Genomic DNA, 27,014 nt, shown 5'->3' on the forward strand with positions numbered 1-27,014 from the left:
CTATTTGCGCTGCTCCTGCAGCAGGTTCAGCTGCTCCTCACTGGGAGCGACACAGTATGTGCGTACCTCGGGCAGCGCGGGGCGGGCGGCGGCGCGCGCCAGCTGCTCGCGGCGGCGGCTCCAGGCGCGCTGCTCCTGCAGCAGGTTCAGCTGGTTCCTCACGGCGGTGCACTGCCGCCCGATGAGCGACGAGCGACGGCGGAGCTCCACGCACGTCTCTGTGGACGACGGGAAAATATATTTTAATTTATATTTTGATTTTTTTACAGTATGATCCTTGTGTTGCCATTTTGGGAAATGGGTCTATCTAACGGCTTTAACATCAAGAGGATCTGAAAATGTTGTAGGACTTGTAATTTACTTTCTCGCTTTCATGCAATCTGTCTGTAGTATTGACATCTCTTCGCAGAATCTATAAGCGCTTATAAGTTTCCAGCTTGCTTTTGTATACGGTCCAAATTCGTGAAAAAAAAAAAAAAAAAACGCGTAATAGCTAGATATTTACCGTCACTAGTGGACATAGCTTCCATACCATCTGTCTTTAGTCTAGATATCTCTTCGCAGGATCTAGTAAGCCCTTATATATGCTTTCCCAGCTTTCTTTCTGTATACAGGCTAAATTCGTGAAAGGTGTAATCCTAACTAATATTATAAATGCGAAAGTAACTGTGTCTGTCTGTCTGTCTGTCTGTCTGTTACTCTTTCACGCCAAAACTACTGAACGGATTTGAATGAAATTTGGTATGTATACATACGGTCTAGACCCTGGGAAAAAACATAGGCTACTTTTAATCCCGGAATTCCCACGGGAAAACTTTTTAAGGCGAAGCGAAGCTCACGGTAAATGCTAGTAGATAGATAGTTACCGTCGCTAGTGGGCAGGTCGGCGAAGTCCTGGCGGCCCACCTCGATGTGGTCGAGCCGCGCCGACACCGCCGCCAGCTCCGCCTCGCCTTCCTCCACTTCAAGGGAACACTGTGGAGAGAAGAGGTACTGTTAGCTGGTTCACACAACACAAAGGATGTGAATGCGTTTCTGAGCGTTGCTAAGTATCTGCGTTTGTACAGAAAACACGCAGTCTAACACACAAAAAATGCATTATATTTGTATATCGTTCATGTAAGATGCTACCATAGGGCTTCTTCATTCACTAAAGTCAAATGTTTTTATTGTAATAAATGTATATTTTTCTGACGAACGCACATTTTTTTTAAACTATGCTCCGTTCGGATAAGGGGCATTGTCATTGGAAAAGAACTCGAAACTCATCAGGAAATTATTTCGTTTGCAGCAAAGTATATAAAAACATAGTAGTAGTTAGTAGTGACCTGTTTGAGCGTCTCCTCTGCCTGGTCGGCCCACTTCACGAACGCGGAGTAGTCGGGGGCGGGGGCGCTGACTGCGGGGGCGCTGACTGCGGGGGCGCTAGCGGCGGAGGCGGCAACTGACGGAGATGCGGTCAGCCGCGGCTTCTTGTGCGAACTGGGGGTGGACTGCGTCTGGAATATATGTGATGGGTGACTTATGAGGGATTTTCACTGATAGACACTACTGTGACTTCACATACAGGATCAGACAACTACTTTATCAAGGAGTGAGATATGGTTTGCAATACAGCGTTTCTTCATACTTCGAAATATTAGAAGTTTACCATAAAGGAGACTCAAATCATAGCGCGACCTTACATTGTGTGTTCGACTTTGCCCAGTGTATATGTACAATACTTACCAAGTTTTTCATTTATCTTTTAGGCATATTCCATAAATTATTGTAAAATTTAACAATAAACAAAAGCTGTATATTTTATGTATTTCTCCGCTCTTACCTCAACAGTAGTAGTGGTGGTGATGGTGGTGACAGTGGTCTCTGTAGTCTCGGACACGTCCATGCTGGAGTCCTCGGGCGTGTCCAGCGTCACGTCGAACCCGAGCGCGCGCAGCTAACGACATACGAACACAAATTGTTATACATAGAGCTGATTTTGCAACATGGTCAGATAAATGTTACCTGAGGAACTAACCTAAACGGTCACTTTGTCTGGAACGGGAATGGAACCCACAGCCCGTCCTCCGAAAGCAAATTCACTATCGCCTCAGCGAGGGGTTGTTTCTAACGCAACAGCTCAACAACTCATCGTACCACACTAACAAATTTACAACCTCACATAGTACACTCACATTCATATACCAACTCAAACACCACCGCACCAAATTCACAACCGCACTTAACACAATCATCCTCCCACACTACAGCAAATTTACAACTGCACTTAAGACACTCTTACCCTCTCCGCCTGCACATCCAGTATCATGAGCTGCGCGTCCAATCTATCGCCTAGATCCTCCATCTCGGCTGCGACAGCGCTGTCTCCCTCACTCTCGCGTAACCGCTGCAGGTGCGAGGAGAGCGTCCGAGACGTCCGCGTGATGTCTCGCTTGATCTGCTGTAAGGACTGGATGCGGGCCAGGACCTCCCCGATCTCGGAGACTGGCTCCGCTTCCATCTGGAAGTAGGTTGGGTGGGAATTAGGTATATGGAATTTTTGTATTTTAGCTTATATTTCTTAGCGTGTAAAAGAATACAGCAGGTTTAGGGATTGTTAACGTAGTAAAAGGATTAGTCAGATTAAATGAAAGACATCCCAGTTGGCACCAGACACGCAGAGCTACAAATAACAGAGGATATTATGTGACTCGAAGAGTCTCTTTTCGTGCTGCCTACTGTTGTATCTTGACTGGAAGATTATTTACCACGACGGCAAACTATAGCCCTTGTGGTTGTCACTGACATTAAGAACAGTGTCGTCTGCAGATATTGCTATATAATTTGATCTATGATTTGGTACACAATTTTTTCCAATTCAAATGGTTCTTACACCATTCCCGATCCAATCGCTACAGTTACCTGCTTGAGCATGGTCTCCTGGCGCGCTGCCAGCCCGCGCTGCTGCAGCAGCAGGGCCCAGGCGGCGTGCTGCCGCTCCGCGCTGCCCGCCGCCGCCGCCGCCCAGCCGCACGTCAGCGCCCAGCGCTCGCCCAGCGCGCGCAGCTCGTCCTCCATCGCTGTTACAGCTGGAGAGAGACAAAATAATGGTTTCTAAATATATATTTCAATGGATTTCTGAAAGTAGCTTTGGTTTGGTCTTTCGACGGTACTTTTATTACTATGAAATTAACGCGCATTGCAGGTATGTTATATTTGCGTACTTACTCTACGTTTTTACTGGTCTCAGTGTTACTATTTACTGTAAGCAGGGCTCTTTTTGTAAATCGTGATGGTTAGTTCAGTAGAAAATAATTGGTGACCAGAAAAGTAGTAATTGCTGTCGGTGAAAGTCATATCTCCGGTGACCATTTCCAAAGTCAGTGATTATCTTTAACTCCAGGACGTCCAGAACTAGAGCCTTTCCACCGGCGTGCAGCGTGCAGCGTGCAGCGTGCAGCGTGCAGCGTGCAGCGGACACTCACCGGCGTCGTCGTGGTCGTGCTCCAGCACCAGCACGTGGCCCGCCAGCTGCTCCACGGCGGCGCGCTGCTGGCACAGCTCGGCGTGCAGCGGACACTCACCGGCGTCGTCGTGGTCGTGCTCCAGCACCAGCACGTGGCCCGCCAGCTGCTCCACGGCGGCGCGCTGATGGCACAGCTCGGCGTGCAGCGGACACTCACCGGCGTCGTCGTGGTCGTGCTCCAGCACCAGCACGTGGCCCGCCAGCTGCTCCACGGCGGCGCGCTGCTGGCACAGCTCGGCGTGCAGCGTGCAGCGTGCAGCGTGCAGCGTGCAGCGGACACTCACCGGCGTCGTCGTGGTCGTGCTCCAGCACCAGCACGTGGCCCGCCAGCTGCTCCACAGCAGCGCGCTGCTGGCACAGCTCGGCGTGCAGCTCGCGCGCGGCGGCCAGGGACGAGGCGGCGAGCTCGGGGGAGGAGAAGTCTTGAGATGTGCGCGAGATGCGGTCCTCGAAGGAGGTCAGCCATTGTCTGTGGAGGGTAGGAGGGGGGTTAGATGAAATGAATGAAATGAAATGAAAACATTTATTTGCCTATTTGGTTTAGAAATGGGTTCCTGGCTCCCAAACTAGGATACCCTGTGCTATGGGTAGCCAGGCATCCTTCGTATACTCAGATGACGACAACAAGTAGTTAGGAACTATTTAAAATTTATAATTTACGTACATAATAAGTTAATATTTAAGAAAAAAAATATTCTGTAGGTAGTTAGCAAGTAGGTACGTACATAACACAAGTAAGTATAACTTGTTTATAGCAATCAGTTAACTAGTAGGTTTTACAAATTATATTTATAGTGAGTTACTTATGATTAAGTTTAAACAACAAAAAATTTAGGGTAGGTAGTGAAATACTTGAATATTACGATCGATATGATAAGTGTTCAAGCAGCTAATGAATAAGGAACATTTTATGTGTTCCGTATCCTCATTACAATAAAGACCATTATTGAAGCAAACATCGTATGACTGTGGGTTAGGGTCGTGAAGTATATGCAGAAGTAGATGCTGATTATTCATACAGACGACTAGTGTGAACAGGTGGGTTGCCACCACCGATTAGCAATTAACAATCTATAAGCATAATTAATTGATAATGTATCGGTGGTGGTACGGTAGCTGCTGTTACTGTGTGAGATGACAAACATAAGAGCAATAAATAAACGTTTGTCATCGTAGTCAATAGATTGGTCAGATTAGCGACAGTCACTGACTGTCTAGGGTTCGCTGCTGGTTGTATTTAAAGGACAGTTAATACGATAATATTAGGAAAGACTTCTTTCGTGCACTCGTAGAGTTATCCCAACTATCCTAACTAATATTATAAATGCGAAAGTAACTGTGTCTGTCTGTCTGTTACTCTTTCACGCCAAAACTACTGAACGGATTTAAATGAAATTTGGTATACATACGGTGTAGACCCTGGGAAAAAACACAGGCTACTTTTTAACCCGGAATTTCCACGGGAATTTTTTTAAGGCGAAGCGAAGCGCCCGGGAACAGCTAGTAATATTATAAAGGCGAAAGTAACTGTTACTCTTTCACGCCAAAACTACTGAACGGATTTGAATGAAATTTGGTATACATACGGCCTAGACCCTGGGAAAGAACATAGGCTACTTTTTATCACGGAATTCCCACGGGATTTTTTTTAAGGCGAAGCGAAGAGCGCGGGAACAGCTATGATTGATAAATAAATAAAAAAATCCTCCCATATTTAGGTTATAAAATGTATGAAGTCGTAAATTTCCACCTATTCTTCGTCTTCTTCTTGTGCCTCTCCACTGCCGGAGGTTGGCGGTCAGCTCTGCATAATCCTCTCTATTCTTCGCCATCAGCTGTTCCACCTCACCTGAACTTGTCCCTATTCTCGTTCTGCAGCCGATGCAGCGCGGCCTGCAAGTCCCGCTGGCGCTGCAGCGCGGCGGTGCGCAGCGCGTCCCAGCGAGCCGCCAGCAGGCGCAGCTGCAGGCGCACCTCGCCCGCCTCGTCCGCCGCCAGCGCGCCGCCCGCCAGCAGCGCGCTGCCCGCGTCCAGGGCGGCCCCGACGCCGGATTGTTGTTGGGAGAGGGTCACTAGGAAGCGCTGGGGGGAGAAGTAACACATTTTAGTTATAAATAGCTTTAAAATAATCAAAATGTAAATCTTTATTCATAGTAAAAATTAACATAACAGAATAATTTTGACGACTACTATCATAACTAAGCTCACATGTAGCCTGTATTTATGATTAAGTAGGCCCGCACCTCTTACGAGGATCGTAACAGTGATCGGTGGTGTCATGTTGTATCATATAATGTTTTCGTGAACTTTATTTCATTTTGATAATATTATCGATCGATTTTAACCTTTGATGTATTTTATTACCGTGACGTGAATTTTGTACGGGTGACCGACCAAAGGTATTTTGAAGTTATGTTTCTTGGGGAAAGTTAATAAATTTGGCCAATAGAACATGTAAGATTTTTTTTCAGGAGCATGCAATTTGCACTGGTCGCTTGTCCAGTCGGCTCGAAGGACCAAAGTAATGTAGCGTTGATATGCTTGTACTTAAAATTATGACGATTCAATCAACTTAAGAAATTTACGTGGCTCGAATAATGAGCGAAAAATTATCTCTTTATCAGTATTTCCGGTAGCTGGTAGTTACCTCGTGGTCGTGAAAGGCCTGCTTGACCTCGTCGAGGCGGTCGGCGACGGCGGGCGCGGCCGCGAGCGTCTCCTCCGCGTCCAGCAGCCACGTCAGCACCTCCTCCAGCGCCAGCCCGTAGCCGCCCAGCTCGCCCGACGCGGCTGTTGCTGTTGATAGAGGGCGCGACGGAGCCTGCTAAGAAGGGAAATAAGGAAGTGTTAATTCTTTGTTGTAAGTCAAATAATTTTTAACAAAACTGAAACAAATATCGATCGATGATGTCTTCAAGGTGGTCTTCAAGGACACGTCTTGAAGTGCTTGATGTTTTAAACCTAAGACCTTCAGCAAGCAAACTTTTGACTACCAAACCTAACCTACGCAGCGGTCGTCTGTGCGTATTACCTTATGTGTGCTGATATGGAATAATATTCATATGTTACATGGTTACGCAATCAGTGCGTGGCCAATATCAATGTGATTGGTCCCTGTGGACACATATGACAATTACCTATGTTCAACATGAATAATAGCCGAGACAAGATGAAACGCAATAAGCAAATCCCGATAAGCAGCACACTGACTGTAAACTAAATTATCTATCCAAATATGATGATGATGATGATGTCTTCCAAGCCGATACGGCGACTGCTAATGGAGATTTAGGCTTCGTTGGTGTGCCCGGATGTGGCTTATGGCTACATAAGCCACATCCGGGGCCATCCACTAATCTTAGCGGTAAATGTTCGACCGCATATTTCACACTTATACTTAACACTTAACAATATACTATGAATTTTAAGAAAAGTGACATAGTTTGAATTTATCAAACTCGGCCATCACAAAATATCTTAAAATATCAATTTTCCAACCATCTACAACTTCATATAGAAACAGGAAATATTGTAACTACAATTTCAAATAGAAGCAGTTAATATTGTAAGACAACAATAGGTGCTAATAACGAGTGGTCTAGAGAAATGTTGCGATCGACAGACGGAGGCGGCGGTGCAACTAGTGATTAATAGACACGCCTACAATACGGGAGATTGATTTATTGCACTACAAGTTGTAGAGACCCGTCCTCCGCCGCCCCTACTCAATGAGAGAAGGGTGCGATACCGAACAAATACAACCATTACACAATGGACAAGCATTTACACTCTATTTTGTATAATGGTGTCGGTACAGGTTGTTTTAAAAAAGGTAATACTTCGAAATTACAAGTGCCTTTCTTGGTTTGAAATTACTAACCATGATTATGATACAATTTTATGAAAATGTTACAAACACGACTGTAGCCTGCAGCTTGATAAAAGTTTCGAACTACTGTTTCGATATATCGATTACCTTGTTCCAGTTTAATAATACGCCTGGTAACGCTATTATCCATTTCTACGAAAATAGTAATAGACTAGCTAATTGAAATGGGCATCTCATCGGGAAAGCGTTTTACAGCTGAGTAAGACTAGTGCTTCCATAATGGGTCCCTGTGACGACATTGTTCGTATTTCCAGGTAATAAAGTGGGTTTACATGCGCAATTGGCTCGATCAGATATATCAGTATCTGTGTTCTGTAGAGGCTGAAACTGGGGCAATCTGCACAGCGTCTAATTGCTCATATATTCGCGCACGAATGTCTCATTAACACGGACAGTGACAAAGGGAGACTAATTGGACATTCTGCCTTATAGGCAATCCCTTTTGGGGAATAGGAATCAAATAAGAATCTGTAGCTTACTTGGTTACTTCACATAGCTAGGTCAAATTAGGTCATCTTTATATTCAGTGCCTTTCAGAAAGTAAAAAAGAAACCATAAAATATAGAGAACGGTAAGTTTGTATTGATTGGTGGATGTGTTAATTTTTTCTTACTTCCCGTTAAAATCAAAACTCTTACGATAGAGCTGTTAATTGATTATATTTCACATTCAAATATAAAAACTGCTACGCTGCCGCAGCTAAATAATTCACACGTTTGATAAACGAAAGTATAACTAGAGACACCAGTGCATTGTCTGATAAAATGTATCTTTTCCAACAATTATTTTGCAAATTGGTGAACCCGACGTGAACAACATTTAGGTCAAGATAAATATTTTGTAAAATTTGAGGCAAAAATCCTGATGTCCCAGGGGAAAATACCACCTGGTAGGGGTCTGAAGCCTTGCTGTACAGTGTGGTACATACCTCAGTGGTTCGTGGAGACGAGGGCAGCTCGTGCTCGGGCAGCGCCTGGTACAGACACAACACGTACATCATGATGGACTTCTTGTCGGGGGTCTCCGTGTTCACGTCTGCAACACAACAGGGGTTAACTCATGTGAGGAGAAGAGGATGCTGCAGAGACGAAAAATTATGTGGGTGACACATTCGTTGGTTATTTGGCGGTGGATAAAACGTTACATCCCCGAGTGACGTTAACTAGTGAAGGACATTGTGAATCATCATGACATCATGAGATTGCATTCCCTAGAGAGGATGTGTTGGGTACACGTCCTCTATCCCACTGCTGAGGCTCGGGTCTCGTTCTAATGTCAAAGTCAAATATTTTTATTCATCATATAAATATAAAATTTTCTGATAAACATAAATTTTTGAAGGGTCAATGATGAAAGGGTTTTAGGCCTATGGTGACGCCTTTTAGCTATCAAAATTAAAAGGTGAATGCACTAATATAATTCTCTCCATACCCTCAACATCAAGCAGGCGGTGTATCCCCAGATGCTCCTCGGCCAGCGTGAACACAGCCTGCAGTCGGTCAGCGACGGCGTCCCGCGCCAGCGCCTCGAAGTCCACAAGCGCGGGGCGCCAGCGGTGCAGGATGGCGGCCAGGGCTAGTCCGTCCGACCACGAGGAGGTGAAGTTCGTGATGTTCACTCCAGGGTAGTTCTGAGGAGATTGAGGTGTTTAACCTCTATGTATGTTGGTTCTGTGCTTATGTAGGTGTAGGTTGCCAATTAAGAAATTAGAACGTCGATTAGACGTCACAATAGATGATGATGACTCATGAGTTTTAAGGTTGGTTCGACCGCAAAGTTTCGTACAAAAGCAGGGCGAAGCGCCTTTAATAGACGGTTATCGATCGATTAGTCAACGGGGAAGTTTGCGGGTCGGAATAATTTAGGATTTACATGCAGATTGTGTATCTGTGTGTGACGTCTGTCACTGTGTACAAAGGTGTGTGTGTGTGTGTGTGTTACCGCGGTGTTCCTGCGGCACCAGGCCAGCAGCGCGCGCTCCAGCCCGCTGCCGCGCGCCTCGCACAGCGCCGGCGACACCTGCCAGTGCACGATGATGCTCCACACCAGACCTGGTGGACAACACTTCAGATTAGCATCAGGACCAGACCAGGACCAGACCAGGATCAGACCAGGACCAGACCAGGACCAAACGAGGACCAGACTAGACCAGGACCAGACCAGACCAGGACCAGACCAGGACCAGACCAGGACCAGACCAGACCAGACCAGGACCCGACCAGGACCAGACCAGGACCAGACCAGGACCAGATCAGGACCAGATCAGGACCAGACCAGGACCAGACCAGACCAGGACCAGACCAGGACCAGACCAGAACCAGAACCAGACCAGGACCAGACCAGGACCAGACCAGGACCAGACCAGGACCAGACCAGGATCAGACCAGGACCAGACCAGGACCAGACCAGGACCAGACCAGGACCAGACCAGGACCAGACCAGGACCAGACCAGGACCAGACCAGGACCAGACCAGGACCAGACCAGGACCAGACAGGAAGAAAATTTAATAAAGAGCCAACAAAGACACTATTCTGTGACGTCACTCACCCAGTATCAGCTTGTGGTTGCAGTCGAGCACGTCGGGCGCCGCGATGTTGACCAGCCTCACCCCCTGCTCCCGGAGCGCCTCGAGGGCGGTGCTCACGTTGTGTAGTTGATGTACGCGCATGCGCCCGCGCTCGCGTTTCTGGATGACAACACGAGCATTAGATAGATGAGGGTAAAAGGTGCAATTCTGTGCATCGGGACTAAGGAACTGTCGCGCGCGGCAGATGGCAGATGTTGATGAAAATGCGATGGTATTGGCCGCGATGCATGGAATAGTACCTTTAGAAGTCGTGGTGATCTAGATACATTGGTTGGCAAGGGAACGGGTGCAAAAGTTGTGTGTGCTCTTGTCCCCAAGTTACTTTAATTTATAAAAGGTCAACCTAGATTACAAATTATTACATCACTTAACACTCACAATCACAACTACTGTAATCATGAAACTCTAAGTGAATAGTATAGTGGAACCCCAAGCCTCCCTCTGTGCATTTGCACTCAATGTTGCCCATTAATGTAGATTGTAAAAGGTAGATAATCGCTCTTTTAATTACATCGTATAAAAGTTTACAGTCGAGATTTCAAGGCACTTACTTTAAAGTATCCCTCAGTCTGCTTGCGATACAGGAAAGAAGATACACAATTAGTCAAATGAACAAACAGGGTATTGTCTGAAAGAGGCCTATGTCCTGCAGTGAAGTCATAAGTACACATAAAAGGCGATAAATCATGAGTGCCAAATTTAATATTCGTAATAACTTGATTAAGTGACCCAATTATGCGGGGTATTATTTGTGGAACGTGATTAAATAGCGGCCACAGAAAGCTCATAACTCTGCGATGATTGAAGCGAGTTACGTAAAACATAAGATATGGCGCATTTAGGAGAGGCTGAGTGCCTCTGGTTCGCTAATCAGGCTAGAAATTAGTGCAGCTATAAGATACCAAAGACATCAGACACACCTCATACTATGTACAGCTCTCCTTTTAATTAATTTTAAAGTGGTGAACTAGTGAATTATGGCTAACTGACAGTTATTATCTGATAGGACTTAACACTGAAAATTTCGTACAAAATTTAATATGTACCATAAAAATAAATTTACGACATCCTCTTGTATCAGCGTTTAGTTCGTTTACCGAACAACCCTAAAACGGACCTTATTTCACGAGTCCAGTTTATTTTACGAGTCAGGTATTACCTAACTGATATTAAAGGTGACATAACCGAGTAAGGTGGCAAACGAGATAAAAGGTTGTTGTGCAGAACTACACGGGCAACGCCACGTCGCGTCGCCGCCGGCTTCACAGCGTCGTCGTCGTCAACTTAACGCAATTGCGACGCCGTCGTTCGCTGCTAACGCAATTTACTCGCTTCACACCGGATAACGCCATTTACTCATCACCGCTTTAGAAAAGCTTCACACTTGTTGTTGTAGCGAGGGAGCGGGAATTGAAATATCTTGTTAACCCGCACACAAATAACAAGGGAGGCTTTTAAGCGCATGTAAAGCGTATCGGAAGCCGCCGCAATGTGACGTGAATTAATGTAGGCCTGCCTTATCGCGCCTCCCTGCGAGCAACGGGCTTATTACTACATTTAGATAATGAGTCTCTAATTTTACATCTTCGTAGCGCTACATTTTTTATGTTTTGTTTATTTGTAATGCCCAGATGCTTTGCCGTCATCTGTTAACATAATTAATGCTGGGGAATGCTGGTAGAATATGTATCTTCCATCGAGCTATCCATGTTTTTGATTTGAAATGACCGTAGGTTCCAGGCTGGATCCCCTACCGGGACCGAAGTCCGTTCAAAGAGAAACAAGAGTATTAAGAAATGAATCTATTGTATGTAAGTAGTAGAATTAAATTCGGTAGGCAGACTCTCCCGCTCTAGCTCTATATTTCATAGCTGGGCATACAGTAGGGTTGGATGGACTCATCGGTGTACTCGCTTGATGAGTTATGAGTTGCGGATTACTCATGGTTGCACTTAAGTACTGCTGCGCGGTGAGTACTGTGTACTCGTGGGTGTACTCACATATTGCTGCGCGGTGAGTATCTCGAGCAGGGAGAGCAGCACCTCGCCGTCGCGCAGGTCCTCGAACAGGTCCTGCACCAGCGGCTTGTTGTTCTGCAACAACATATTATCATCTCAGCATCATCATCTGTGGGTGGCAGCCTAGGGGTGGGCAGGAGCTTCCCCGAGTGGCGTCTCAACTGTAACCTCATCTGACACACCGGGGGCAAATGACAACTAATCATACTGGCTAGCTAATCCTTTCACAATGGTGACAAACCTTATACCAGCTCTATAGTATTTGACGTAGACACTCTTATACCCCATTTACACTCTCGCCTCGGCCCTCGCCTCCTCGCTCGCCTCGTCATTCGTGCGGAGGCGCGAATGTAAACACCCACTCGCGTCACACCGCTCCGGACGCGAGCGCCGCGAGTGGCGAGGCGAGCGAGGAGGCGAGCCACGAGCGTCTGTTCACACTCGCGCCTCGCCCCTCGCCTTGTCGCTCGCCTCGCCACTCGTGCGAGAGTGTAAATGGGGTATTAGAGAAAATCCTAGCCGCAGTATTGAACACTGATTACTCATAGAAGCTTTAAATCGTCTACAGCTCTTTATACATACATGACACACACACACACACACACTCACGCCTTGTACTAATGTACTCCCTTGCAGGGTAGGCAGAGGTGCATTGATGCACCCTCTTTTCGCCAGAGTGTTATGTTAGTCCCAATGTAATAGGGGGCGGGCCTATTGCCATTTTACGGGCACTTCAAAGGCCTGGGAACAAATATCTGTGCTTAAACAAATATCTGCCCCAGCCGGGAATCGAACCCGGGACCTTCGGCTCAGTAGTCAGGGTCACTAACCACTACGCCATTCGGTCGTGTATACATACAATACATGATTGCTGAAATAGTGCAAGTATTAAGGCTTGAAGGCTTTTTATTTAATTTGCAATAGCATCTCCCACTACACCACACCCTCCTGGGTACAGCACAAATTGAAAAGTGTTGTAAACATAATCTAAACAAATCCAAGAGCGAAAAGGGATGCCGTAAAACAGCGCTATTCTGGATATCAATAGATTGTACGTGATATGAGTAAATGGGCCATTCGCTTGACGAGCGGAGTCGGAGGGAGCGGCGGCGCAGGGCGGGCCCACGGCCGCCGCACCACACCACATTACACCATGCTACAAGAAACGAGACCGCGAGGGTTGAAGGTCGACGGAGCTTAATGCTTGTACAAAACTTTTATTGCCATCATCAATCACGCCCATTTTGCTCCTTAAATATATGGCTTCTTCGGCCTAGAGGTAAAGAAAGGTTTTAAGCTAAGAGGCAATTTTCACGTAAGCCCGAAATCTGGGGCATTGTCGCTCGCTGATAAATCACCGCACTTGTGTGTGACGTCACATTTACATACATACGTCTTCGCTGAATACGGACCCTTATCATTTGTACAGTCGACAGGAATATTAATTTCCTTTTTATTATTCATTCCATTCTGATTCGGCTTTATACAACGGAATGTAAAGTTATGGAAATAAATGGTGGGAAGATAACTCTACATTTCAAAGGCGTGAAATAGCCGGCAGCTGAAAAGCTTTTGTCGGAGAGATGGCGTAATGTCCGGGATGATGTACGCGCCGCCGGGAGCCGGGAGCGGGCGCGAGGGCCGGGGCAGCGCCGGGGAAATGTGGCGGCTGCAGGGAGATGGAGGTGCACTCATTACCTGCTCTTAAACGAAGCATTTTGCCGTCTATTTCCTAAGTTGGCGTACACATTCCAATACATGTTCATTTAAGAAATCAGTAGCGTATGTATGTTTACGACACACATCGTATCGCGTGTCACACACGAATTAAATGGAGATATTCAGGTTTCTTATTGAGAGGCGCGCAGATTGTCAACAAGCCGCACTCGGTCCGGTGCAGTTAGTGTAGTAGCTATTAGACAACTACCTATGTTAAATTACACAGAGAAAACATTGTAAGACGTCTTCACACACTTCGGCGTACGTACAAGTTGGAGAGGTTTGCAAGTTTTCTAATCATCTTGCACTAATGAAGTGGCCATTCCCATCTTGAATACCTATGTTACAACTAAATGTTTATTTTACTGCAAATCTTCTATGTATGTGAATGACTCCGATGAGAAAGTCCAATATTGCTTAGCTATTATAGAACAATGTAAGTGCATTGGGACTGTATGTGAGAGAGAAAGATATAAGTATATTTACCTTCACGAGTTGTGAGTTGATCCATTTCGCGAACGTTTTCTTTTGGACGTCTTCGCGCTCGTCTGAAACAAATACAACATATTCATTTCAATTTGTCTCTCCTCATATTGGAGCTCACGCAGAGCGCGACATAGTCATTACAAACAGATTGTGATTGAATCTATCTGCGTGTAAGTATACGTATAGTGGAGCAATTGGTGGCCAATAGCTTTGAATTATTGATGACAGGAATATTTTATTACAAAGCAATAAATGCCTGACATGAACAGAGGAAACTACTGTACAATATAATACCAAAAGAAGTAACAAAAAGACCGGTACTTGATAATAAATATAAGTTCACAATGTGGGAGTGTAATTCCATGTGTTGTATGTGTATAATTTAAATTGTTGTGATGCATACGACGAATAGAGATCATGTGCGACCTTCTAACTAATGTGTAATTTAGAGAACTGCTGCCAGGAATTAAAAAACACAAAGGATATGTGGTGATTTTAAGTACAGGAGCCTTAATTTATACATAACTTCTGACAAATATCAGCAACCTCATACGAAATGAAAAGAACACAAGCGGTTTCCTTCCGAGATTTTTCTATGAACTCACGTTCTTTTTCCCCCTCCCCTTCCACCCCGCGTCCTGCCGCCCACGAGCCCAGCGCCGCCTCGTAAGCCTTCAGAAGGGTGATCATCACGACACACACATACACGACACAGACACACCAGAACTCGACACACATCACTCATTCCATGCTCATCAAAACGATATTGCCCTCATTGATTCCAATTCACGCGGAAACGAACAACAAATACGCCCACTTCATGATGCTAACTGCGACACGGAGGAAATATGTAACAGTGGCTGTGAAATACGGATGCGGACTGAAAACTGAAGCGGGTAATGGCTAGATATGCAAATGCCGTTAGTTACAGCCGTCACGGCTCGCTAGCCATCCACGTCGTATTGTTCGAAGGGGGACTTATGGCCTGAAACGACCTTCACAGCACATACCAATGACCTATTATCGCACGGTGATGTCACTCGGCAGTGTGTGTTGTGAAAGTGAATTTGTTACTTCGACCCATTGGCGTAGGAAGGAAGTGTGCTTCAATTTGATTTGAAGATTCTCAGCCAAAATTCGAAATTGACTTTCCAATAAGAATGATAGCCTCTTAGAAATTTCTCATCGATATTCATGAGCCAATCAGTTGGCTTTACGAGGGGCTCAACTATTGTATTGTTTCCGAAATAGGATCTGTATCTCATTGCGTAGTAAATCACTCCCACGGCGGCGGCGGCGGCGGCGGCGGCGGTGCCACCGATATTGCCGTGAGTTTATTAGTAACACTATCCGTCCGACATCCATCATGTCGCCATGACAGTATTCTGCTACTACATTGTCTAGGATTGGCCTAACCTTAGACTTTTCCACTTTTGATTTATTTTCTTACCAGCACCATTAATGGACCCACTAACAAAGATGTCGTCTCCACCACATCCATCACATCTTCATCCTATAATGGTCATTAAGTAAACGTCTTCAAAAGTGAACTTCACAATACTCTGTCCTCAGCCTTCCGCATTTAGCTTCTACCATCAAGAATCTTAACAGATATTGATTTTCCGTAGGTAATTATTACCAGTCCAATAAGAGTTCAGCTTACTGATTTGAGGCCTGACCTAATTTCTGACACGATCCATCATCATAGCTCTCTCCATAGCGCACTGATCGACTTTCAGACATCCATAATATATAGCTCTATCTGTTTCTGAGTACATCGTATACGGCGGTTCATGAAAGAGAGCGACATAATGTTGTATACCAACTCCTGTGAACAATATTATTTGTTGGATATTTCCATACATGCTACGTACGTTGCTTTTATTTGCTGTTGTCCAAGATAAATAAGCCGATCACAACTTACTTATGTAATAAAATGCACAATTAAAGGAGATACTTCCACAGGAAAATTGGTCTTCATACGTGAATCGGACTCTACCAGAAGCAGCCAACGGTATTTCCCATGCAGGCTGCCAGCGCACCGGGCTCATAGTCGATACAACGAGCGGCTGATTGACCCTAACCGAGTTACCGCTCAGCCAGCGTCGGCCGCCCCCGCGCCGCCACCGCCGCCGCCGCTGTCACCCGACGCCACCGGACTGCACGTCCACGTATCATGTATTAGCTAGCTCGTAGCTATATACAGTGGCATTCATCTACTAGCTAGATAGGTTATGTGTATGTGTGACTAACTATGTGCTCTTTCACATTGTGTTCCAGCCCTGAAGCAAGTTTCCTAGTCGTTTCGTAGTAGTGGGCGTAAGCCTTTGAAGTCATAGGAAAATACATAGAACTATAGCTATACATTCCGAAATTGTAGTTCCATTTGTTAGACGACGCTACCGGCCGAAACAATGCCTACAAGTACGAGAATGTATCAATTATGCACCGCTACATATGCGCCGCATGTGAGGATAATCCTCGTAACGTCACGGCGCTCACACCGCGGCAGTGCAGGAGCTACATGCAACTGACTAGCGGGATCACGAGCAGAGCAGCTATTCACAGATCAACTGTTACTATCGAAGAGTGAGAGTGAGCGTCTGCACTGTCCGGTGACGCCCGCGCCATCACGTAGCGACTAGCCGCCAGCACCACATGAATATAAACACACAACTTTACTACAGTTTCCGGTAAACCTACGAGAGTTGCATCACTGCTGTGAGAAAGTTGCCGTCTTCATTAGTCAACTTCACGGCTACATACTTCATTAGCAGTTACTAAATATTAAAGGGACATTTCGGGCGAGTCGCGTCTTCGAGTAGCTCGTATGTTTCTTTAAACTTTCAAATTGCCTTGAGGCTGGTCTTATATCACATTGCATGAGTTTATTAAAACGTAAGTAAGGTTTTTGCACAATCATTCATCAAGGTTAAAATAATTTTTTAAGATTAAGTAAACGGCACACAACAAAGCTTCTAAATTGGACGCTATGGCATTCGGTATAGGACCGGATAACAATAACGGAGGACGAGGAGTCGAGGACCCATTCGAGGACTTTGATGTTCGACAAAAAACTATGACACTTGTCACCCTTTGTGCCTATTATAATACTATGCTCAGGTGATCCCATTGTAACTCTCCCTTGAGCCCTGCATTCAAATGTAGTCTTTGTGTGTTCAGGAGAGTCTCCATTATCGCGGGGGGGCTTCGGGACGACAGGTGAGCTGTCAAGCATCAGTTTTGCATAACTGGCTGTGTCGTTGAAGAGGGTCGCGCTGTGCGTGTGTGTGTGTGTGTGTGTGTCGGTGCTGGAAGGCGTCGAATGGGAACGATGACGTCATCCGACAGTTCAGAAAGTACACATAATACATAATAATTATTACGGCAAAATGTATGTTGTGTAAATTGATAAAGCGTCTGGCCGTTATGCAAACAATGACGTTTTACAGGCGATAATCCCGCGCGATGGGACTCATGCAGCAATTTTCATTGAATTTTCGTTGCGGTTGCGGCAGTAAATAACTCAATTAAGAGCACAGATTTTTGCATGATTGCTAATTGGATAATGGAAGTGGAAACATCCATCACCAATCAGTAAATGCCATAACTAATTTCAACAGAACATAAAAAGCTAAATAGGTTTCCACTGTAGACAGCGTTCTAACGAATAATTCATGTAACCTACATGGGGCTGTTGAATCAATATCCCGCGGCATGCAATCAGAACATCAACTCGATCGTGTAACAGCGACTTCAACAACACAGGCGAGTGAGTCGATGGCAGTCAGACTCCGCCGGCGAAACCTAACTATGCGAGGAATTTCAGAAATTAGGTAAATTCTTCACATGTCCACCGAAAAGCCTGGTTAAAATGTGCTTTATGCCGTTGCAATTAGGCTTGCTGATAGTATCTCGGCTCTTATGATCTAATAATAGTCACAGCAATCAAGACAAGACACCAAAGGCGAACATTTTGTAGTGCTGATGACGTCAGAGCTAGGCGAGGTCAAGGTCTGCGTTTTTGTTTACAATTTGCACCTTTGTAGCTAATAGCAGCCGTGTTACTGTCATCTTAACGTCTCCAACTGAGTAATTTTATCTCATTTCAAAAATGTATACCTACTTATTTTAAATGAAAATATGCCAGTTGTTCCGATACAATGATATCAAGTGCTCATTAAAAGTTGGGAAGCGCCGCGGCCGCGCGTCGCGGTCATCGAAAGTGAAAGAAGCTGGTTCAATCAATATTTTCTCAACAAACGAGTGTGTGGGTCAGAGCCGCCCACCCGCACCCACCTGGCTGTGTGTTGTACCTAGCTTCATTTGTATAGGCGTCCTTATGTACAACGTACAACACATGGGATCGGGCTAATATGTTTGCACCAGTCTCCCCACCCTGAATCCATTTATCAAGATATTTGACAATAACAACATTTCACCCAAAAATATGGAAGTGTCCGGAAAATATCAAAAGGTTTCCGTTGAATTAATTCAATTATTCAGTCGACTCCTGGCGCTCGGCGAAGATGCCTCCTCACCGTGATGAAGCGGTCGTGTTCAGTTTCGCTTCTTCTAACCTATTTCTGCTATCTTTTACGCGTGTAACGCACATTTGACCATTGAATACACTCAAAAGAACCACTTGAGTTGGCGATGAATAATATTAGTGGAATGGTCCCTAACGTAGGCTTTGTCATGCTCGATCATTCTCCTCCGGGGCTCGTGGGCGCTTGTCCCACTGCCGACACCCAAACTCTACTAATAAAGAAAGTTTGAATACAAACGATCGAGTATTTCGGTCATTCGGGTTCAATTACACCAATCTTCGTTTGGCATTACGTGAGTGGAGCGCAGTCAATTTGTGCCGTATCGGGCGCTACTATACTCTCATATTCGGCAGAGATGACGACAATAAAACAGTTTACGAGCGCCGAGAGATTAGAGCTAATTATTGAGATGAGCCGTAAAGTTAATGAGGAGGAATATGATTCTCCGTCGCTCCGGCCGGCGTGGTCGAACTGGTGACTGGTGGCTGGTGGCGCGTGGCGGGCGCCGCATCGCTCGGTACACTTATACTTCGCAGAACTGGCGATAGCGAACCACCGAGACTAGACAAACATTAAGACCATTTAAGTCTGTGCAAGATGTGCGGATTTTTTCGCGTGACAGAGCTAGCAGCAGATCAATCTAGTTGATCAAGACTCGTTAAAACTATAACTCGGTCAGTGGCTTTATGAAGACTCATTTGTTTTATGCGATTATTTTTGGTTATACACTCACGGGCAATGAAAAAGTTCCATTCATAAAATCACCAAATTACTCTCAAACGGATATAACTAACTTAATGACGACTTCTACAATATTTAAGTACATTTATCGGCACATCAGGATATGACCAACTAAAAACGTAAAGATTTAGTTCCATTTTGCTATTAAATGATTTAAAAAAAATAATATGCCATTTGGTGTCTGCATTTTGTAAGTGGAACTGTTTCATTGCTCGTGAGTGTATTATATCAGCTCGATACAAGCGTATCTTTTGATATGTCCGACCGAAAATGCTCTTTTCAAGTGTTCTTTCTTTCATGCCCGAATCTTTAGTGGAACGACTGGGAGATAGTAATAAATCAAGATGAATATCCCGCGGGAGGTTTTAGAATTGAAAGGCATCGGGCATTATGGCGCATTGGTTACATTGAGATAACATTAAAGGTATATAAATCGGGTTTAAATTGCATGAGTGGGGTCTGCTAAATAAATCCCTAGATGTCTGGATCGTTGAATAATCATATTTTGTATGTGGGTATGTAGTGTAGAGGCAATGCGAACCCCTGGTTCTACTTTTAGGGCACGACAGGTTACTCAACTTGTTCTGACACACTTCGTTGCATGTTATCGTATTTCGGTGCTATGTATTACATAATATAATGGTAAACGGCGACAAATACCAGCAAAATGTAACCTCGGCGGATAAAAGAATAATAACGACACCCCTACGATTTACGGTTTAAATTCTGTAAGTACCTACCTATCTTTTCCAAACAAAAATGAGTAGTGTAGACATATTCGTGGAATGCAAAGGGATCCCTTAGTTTAAATGACAATGGGCAGATTGGGACCACCCTCCAATAGCATTAAGACTAACATCGTTGGATAGGTCTTGTCAATAGGAATAACTTTTACTATGACAGCTTTGTTGTCACAGTTGTCCGTTCAGAGATATTTGACTTATAAGTTCCGACACTCGTCAGTTCATCTTACTGCTATTGGAGGCTGGACCACCCTCCAATAGCAGTAAGACTAATGTCATTGGATAGGTCTTGTCAATAGGAATAACTTTTGCTTTGACAGCTTTGTTGTCACAGTTGTCCGTTCAGAGATATTTGACTTATAAGTTCCGATACTCGTCAGTTCATCTTACTGTTATTGGAGGCTGGACCACCCTCCAATAGCATTAAGACTAACATCGTTGGATAGGTCTTGTCAATAGGAATAACTTTTGCTTTGACAGCTTTGTTGTCACAGTTGTCCGTTCAGAGATATTTGACTTATAAGTTCCGATACTCGTCAGTTCATCTTACTGCTATTGGAGGCTGGACCACCCTCCAATAGCAGTAAGACTAATGTCGTTAGATAGGTCTTGTCAATAGAAATAACTTTTGCTTTGACAGCTTTGTTGTCACAGTTGTCCGTTCAGAGATATTTGACTTATAAGTTCCGATACTCGTCAGTTCATCTTACTGCTATTGGAGGGTTCCAGCCTAGTTATTTCTATTGACAAGACCTATCCAACGACATTAGTCTTACTGCTATTGGAGGGTGGTCCAGCCTCCAATAGCAGTAAGATGAACTGACGAGTATCGGAACTTATAAGTCAAATATCTCTGAACGAACAACTGTGACAACAAAGTTGTCAAAGCAAAGGTTATTCCTATTGACAAGACCTATCCAACGACATTAGTCTTACTGCTATTGGAGGGTGGTCCAGCCTCCAATAGCAGTAAGATGAACTGACGAGTATCGGAACTTATAAGTCAAATATCTCTGAACGGACAACTGTGACAACAAAGCTGTCAAAGCAAATGTTATTCCTATTGACAAGACCTATCCAACGACATTAGTCTTACTGCTATTGGAGGGTGGTCCAGCCTCCAATAGCAGGAAGATGAACTGACGAGTATCGGAACTTATAAGTCAAATATCTCTGAACGGACAACTGTGACAACAAAGCTGTCAAAGCAAAAGTTATTCCTATTGACAAGACCTATCCAACGACATTAGTCTTACTGCTATTGGAGGGTGGTCCAGCCTCCAATAGCAGTAAGATGAACTGACGAGTATCGGAACTTATAAGTCAAATATCTCTGAACGGACAACTGTGACAACAAAGCTGTCAAAGCAAATGTTATTCCTATTGACAAGACCTATCCAACGACATTAGTCTTACTGCTATTGGAGGGTGGTCCAGCCTCCAATAGCAGTAAGATGAACTGACGAGTATCGGAACTTATAAGTCAAATATCTCTGAACGTACAACTGTGACAACAAAGCTGTCAAAGCAAAAGTTATTTCTATTGACAAGACCTATCCAACGACATTAGTCTTACTGCTATTGGAGGGTGGTCCAGCCTCCAATAGCAGTAAGATGAACTGACGAGTATCGGAACTTATAAGTCAAATATCTCTGAACGAACAACTGTGACAACAAAGTTGTCAAAGCAAAGGTTATTCCTATTGACAAGACCTATCCAACGACATTAGTCTTACTGCTATTGGAGGGTGGTCCAGCCTCCAATAGCAGTAAGATGAACTGACGAGTATCGGAACTTATAAGTCAAATATCTCTGAACGGACAACTGTGACAACAAAGCTGTCAAAGCAAATGTTATTCCTATTGACAAGACCTATCCAACGACATTAGTCTTACTGCTATTGGAGGGTGGTCCAGCCTCCAATAGCAGTAAGATGAACTGACGAGTATCGGAACTTATAAGTCAAATATCTCTGAACGGACAACTGTGACAACAAAGCTGTCAAAGCAAATGTTATTCCTATTGACAAGACCTATCCAACGACATTAGTCTTACTGCTATTGGAGGGTGGTCCAGCCTCCAATAGCAGTAAGATGAACTGACGAGTATCGGAACTTATAAGTCAAATATCTCTGAACGGACAACTGTGACAACAAAGCTGTCAAAGCAAAAGTTATTCCTATTGACAAGACCTATCCAACGATATTAGTCTTACTGCTATTGGAGGGTGGTCCAGCCTCCAATAGCAGTAAGATGAACTGACGAGTATCGGAACTTATAAGTCAAATATCTCTGAACGGACAACTGTGACAACAAAGCTGTCAAAGCAAAAGTTATTCCTATTGACAAGACCTATCCAACGATGTTAGTCTTATTGCTATTGGAGGGTGGTCCCAGCTCCCATATATTTTTGCCCATCCTCTTTTATGAGATGTTGTTATTTTCCAAGTGAATTTACTTTAAAAAGTTTATATTTTTATAAGGTTTATTGCAGATAAACGGGATCACTTTTTACAGAGCCATTTCTGGAGCTGGCAGTCGCTTGACCCAATTGATCGCAAAAAGTCTTGAGCTCTCAAGAAAATACCGCCATTCATTTTGCCTTCTGCAGGAGCGGCGGCTCCCGGGCCGGGCAGTGCCGACGACGTCGAGCCATTTGCGAATCAATGAATAGTTTTACATCGAGATGCGTCATTTCACTGTTAGATCTCTTCCATTCATTTATTCATGAAACATTGGTTCAGTGGAGGGTCTGGCTGCGATGTGGAGCATGTTGTGTATGCGCGGCCCACAGCAAATGCCAATCAATGCGACGAGCAATAGAAAGAAATAGAATGTCCAGTGGGTGGCTGGTGTGATCCGGAAGGCGGGAGGAAGCGCCGACACCTCGCGTCAGACAAGTCTCATAGTGACAGCACGGCGCGGCGCCGGGAATAACAAACAGCTTATACTAAGACTGTGGCAAAGCTTATAGGCTAGGAATAGCTGTGATGACTATGAGTAGCGTAATAAATATAGTTACAGGTAATTCTGGTAAAGTCTCAGTAAAATAATTCTGGAAGAAAATTTACTTGGGTATATTATATTATGTGTAATCTAATTTACATAATATCATTAATAAACATTCTCACATCCTAGTTAACTGTGAACAAGGAATTAATGTCATGACATCATCCCCACTTGGGCTCTCATAGTTAATTTAAATTTCATACTAATTCACCCACACACTCGCATAGACATCACAATATGCATGTTGTACACAAACAAACACACACACACACAGGAGAGTAACAAATAAGTGTCAGGAGTTCATGGCTGGTAGTTATCATTTATCTTTAGTTATTTATTAATGTTTAGTTGAAAGTGAAGCAAACAAGGGGATCTTTATTAACTGATACTGATTGAGATTTATTTTCATGTTATCTTTTTTTGTGAGTAATAGATGAAAGGGGCTGTGAAGTGAAAGAGTTATTAACTTATAGATACCAATTTTTGGGTGTACTTATATTATATTCCACAGTTTTTCCTAAAACTAGTAGGTACTATTAAAGTGCAGATGAGTGATTTTATGTAGTACTTTTAAAGGTAACCATTTAGTCATTAAAGTTAAAAGATTACTTTAATTCATTAAATCTTATAAATTCTTAAACTGAAGTTACACAACTTATCACTAGGTCAGTTAAGAGTAACATCAGTGAGTGTTGAGGTAGAGCTCATTCACAAACCGGTTCCACCAGGAAGAACCAGGCTCTGAGTAACCCGATAGGTGCCTGCATTTCACAGCCGCTCTCCGAGACACCACGCAACTGGAGCATGACTGCTGCAACAGCACTGACCTGCAGCGAGCAACCACGGACTACCACAACCATAGCCTAGTTTTATTTACGATATTACGTCATTCATTAGACAACCAACTACATTGACATTTCAGTAAATGTTTTATACTTGGCAAAATTTTGTAAGCAATGGGTTGTTGTCCATAGTATAAGTAAGTAAGTATACTATTTATTATTCTGCGATTCAATCCCTTATGGATTACCAGGAGTGATGCCACCATCCTCAAGGATGGACAGGTAGCAGTACCCTAGTGACCACTCAGAATTTTTAGAGGAATAAATAAACAAAAACTAGCCTACCAAATTATTGTTAAGTACTACAAATACATAACCCTCTAGTCTATTTGTACTGTACCCCTATGTATACCTACCTTATACTATGTATGCACTATATTACTCTCATCATATAACTTTATGCTTAACCCAAATAAAGCAGTGTTTACTGGAACTTCGCTGGTTTCACTCGTCTCCCATCGCCAATCCTTACATATTATGCAATGTAATACTAAGCATGAGAAGACCAATATCACCCAACAATATTGTCCTCTGCAGGACATAGATCTCTCCCAAGGAGCACCACACCCCTCAGTCCTCAGCCTTCCCAATCCATCCACTATCAGCCATCTGTGGTGGTCAGTCCAACATCCTGAACTATGTCCCACATAGTATTTGCCAAGTCTAACACATGCAACCAACTTACTGTTACATCACCAAGACAATGTAACAATCTTCAAGAAACCAAATCCATTCTAACATTATCTAAGTATATGTATAGTCCAGTGTGGAGAGACCAATATCTTACAGAGCACCTATGTTGTGTATATTGGGCCAGAGAGCTCGGTGAAGGAGAAATAATTGTATTTGTCATCATCAGCCTATCACATACATAAATTATTATGTAAGTATTAAGGAATTTGGCACAACATCAAGTTGAGGACCGACACAGACACAGGCCCCTCTGCAGGCTCACAAGTATCAGCGGCCAATAATCACTTTAAAATGTTGATCCAGCCGAGAAAAAAATAGGTAACACACTATGGTGATATATATAATGTTTTTCATAGGAACATGTAAGTGTTTCTGTAACTTACTTAAATAGTGGAAACATGGAAATACTACATGATAAGATTTCCTATTGGATCAACAAAATAAGAGTTTGTTATGCATTATTGTATAATTGGTGCTACATCTTAGGTTTCGAACATAACGGATAAATTCTTAAATTAGATAATCTCAAAAGAATGTGATAGAGGAAAGTGTGTTCTATTTTTTATCAACGTTCCTAATGTACACAAGATAAGATAATAATATCGGCGTCGAGTGACGCGGCGTCGCCGGCAGCGGGGCGGGCAGCGGGCGAGGACGAGCCGGCGGCGGCGGGGAGGACCTCCGAGGACCTCACGCACCCGCCGCCGCCGCCGCCGCCGGGAGCCAGGGCCGAGCGACCCGCATCACCACTACCGACACCACCATCATATCCAACTTAAACTCTACTCACCCACGTAACTTGACTCCATCTTCACAGAAAACTTGTCATTCACCGATTATCTGATTCTGAGGTTTAAGTAATAAAAAGTTTTGTACAAGACATGACAACACACACACCACTCCCGTGAAGAACAAACTTAGTTTCAAACTTTTGTAAACACCACAAACTGGGTAATTCACCCAATTGCCTCTTCCAACACACTTGCACTGTAATCCAGGGGCACTTTTACAACTGTTACAAGTGAAATTATTAAGGAAATTGGGAAAGAAACTGTAAAATAGAGAAAAACATAACTGGTCGCATCACACGATACACACAACCACAGAATACACAAAGTGACAGCGGCGGCCAACTTGAAACTTGACAAGCGAAGCGGCACGCACACAGGCGCACCGGCCCCAGTGTTGCCAACTGTTGGAATAAAATACAAAAGAATGGAATGGTTTATGACGCGAAAAAATAAAAACTTAAAAGACGAGAAAAGTAACTAGTTGTGGTTTAAAATAAAATTAGAAATACACTATTATTTTCTTGAAAGTAAGTGCATCTCATTATTGGTTGAAGATTTATATAATAAAAGTTCCTAATGCATTTCTGTATAATATAAGTTTTGTTCACGTTAAGATCTTAATATAATATACTTATTTTAGATATTTACCTAGGCTAGTCTAGACTATACTAGCATAATACTTAGGCGAGTCGCGTCTACGAGCTCATTGGATAGTGATGAATCAATTAGTATTCTGTGTAGCAGCAGCTACTAACCACAGTGAGTCTAAATCGACCAATTATTCATAAAACCAATATATCAATAACTCTAGAAAGGGCGGGTGAATGTACTCATGACTGCCTGGTTACATCACATAAAAAACGTGACATTATTTATTATACCTACCTATAAGTAACCTTAGGATTTTATACAGGGTACATTTTTTTTAATTACCAACCGACCCAATGACAGACCTATTTCAATGTTCCCTACCAGATAATGAACAGAATAACCCACTGGTATTTTTAGTGCACTTCATGTTTGTTGTATACCATCAGAACTGGGATCGATGGATGATAAAATTAGGTTTACTTCATGATACTTACATTTACTATGATGGACATGTTTCTCGTACGGTGCTCGTGTGTGAGCCGGCGCTTCACCGACGTCCACAATCCACGTGACCTTTCGTTGGCCCAGAGGAGACTGTGCTGCCATCTCGTGTCCATAAAAAGCACTAGTTTAGTAAACAGTGTTACTAATGGTAAAATCACAAAACACTTTTATTTTCCTTCTTCATTCTGATCTGATCTTCCCTTTTAACGTACCTATACTAAACTATAATTGTACCGTTAAATTATGAACACAGTTACCTTTTTAAATTAACGAGATAATAGTTTTTTTTAATAATGTTATGGTTTTCATTATCTAAGTTATTTTAGTAGAAAAATATTTT

General features: G+C 43.7%; 2 protein-coding genes across 4 annotated transcripts in view; both read right to left on the reverse strand.

Annotated features, from left to right (window-relative positions):
• LOC125488421 (dystrophin, isoforms A/C/F/G/H-like) overlaps positions 1-1,419 on the reverse strand; it is a 35,546-nt gene extending 34,127 nt beyond the window's left edge. For all 3 annotated transcript variants that reach the window (XM_048622322.1, XM_048622319.1, XM_048622318.1), the window contains exons 1-3: positions 1,329-1,419; positions 867-975; positions 67-218 (exon numbers count right to left, since the gene is read on the reverse strand). The gene's annotated coding sequence lies outside the window, so the exon portion shown is untranslated. The remainder of the gene's footprint in view (positions 1-66; positions 219-866; positions 976-1,328) is intronic.
• Positions 1-25,961, reverse strand: LOC105395109 (utrophin). Its single transcript, XM_048622311.1, has 16 exons — positions 25,579-25,961; positions 14,210-14,271; positions 11,987-12,079; positions 9,947-10,085; positions 9,339-9,448; positions 8,829-9,027; positions 8,326-8,432; positions 6,156-6,332; positions 5,358-5,590; positions 3,793-3,977; positions 2,905-3,071; positions 2,285-2,503; positions 1,826-1,939; positions 1,329-1,499; positions 867-975; positions 1-218 (listed from the first exon to the last, which is right to left on the reverse strand). Exons 1-16 carry the CDS (start codon positions 25,595-25,597, stop codon positions 1-3), a joined length of 2,322 nt encoding a protein of 773 aa, XP_048478268.1. The 5' UTR covers positions 25,598-25,961.
• Between the last annotated feature and the right edge of the window lie 1,053 nt (positions 25,962-27,014).

The sequence above is a fragment of the Plutella xylostella genome, chromosome 7 (genome assembly GCF_932276165.1).
Source record: "Plutella xylostella chromosome 7, ilPluXylo3.1, whole genome shotgun sequence".
NCBI classification, from domain to species: Eukaryota; Metazoa; Arthropoda; class Insecta; order Lepidoptera; family Plutellidae; genus Plutella; species Plutella xylostella.

Coding starts and splice junctions, on each gene's coding strand:
- LOC105395109 (XM_048622311.1), bottom strand. Junction 9,449..9,946: donor CAACCACAAGCTGATACTGG/GTGAGTGACGTC, acceptor GTTGTCCACCAG/GTCTGGTGTGGAGCATCATC. Junction 3,072..3,792: donor GCACGACCACGACGACGCCG/GTGAGTGTCCGC, acceptor GTCTCTCTCCAG/CTGTAACAGCGATGGAGGAC.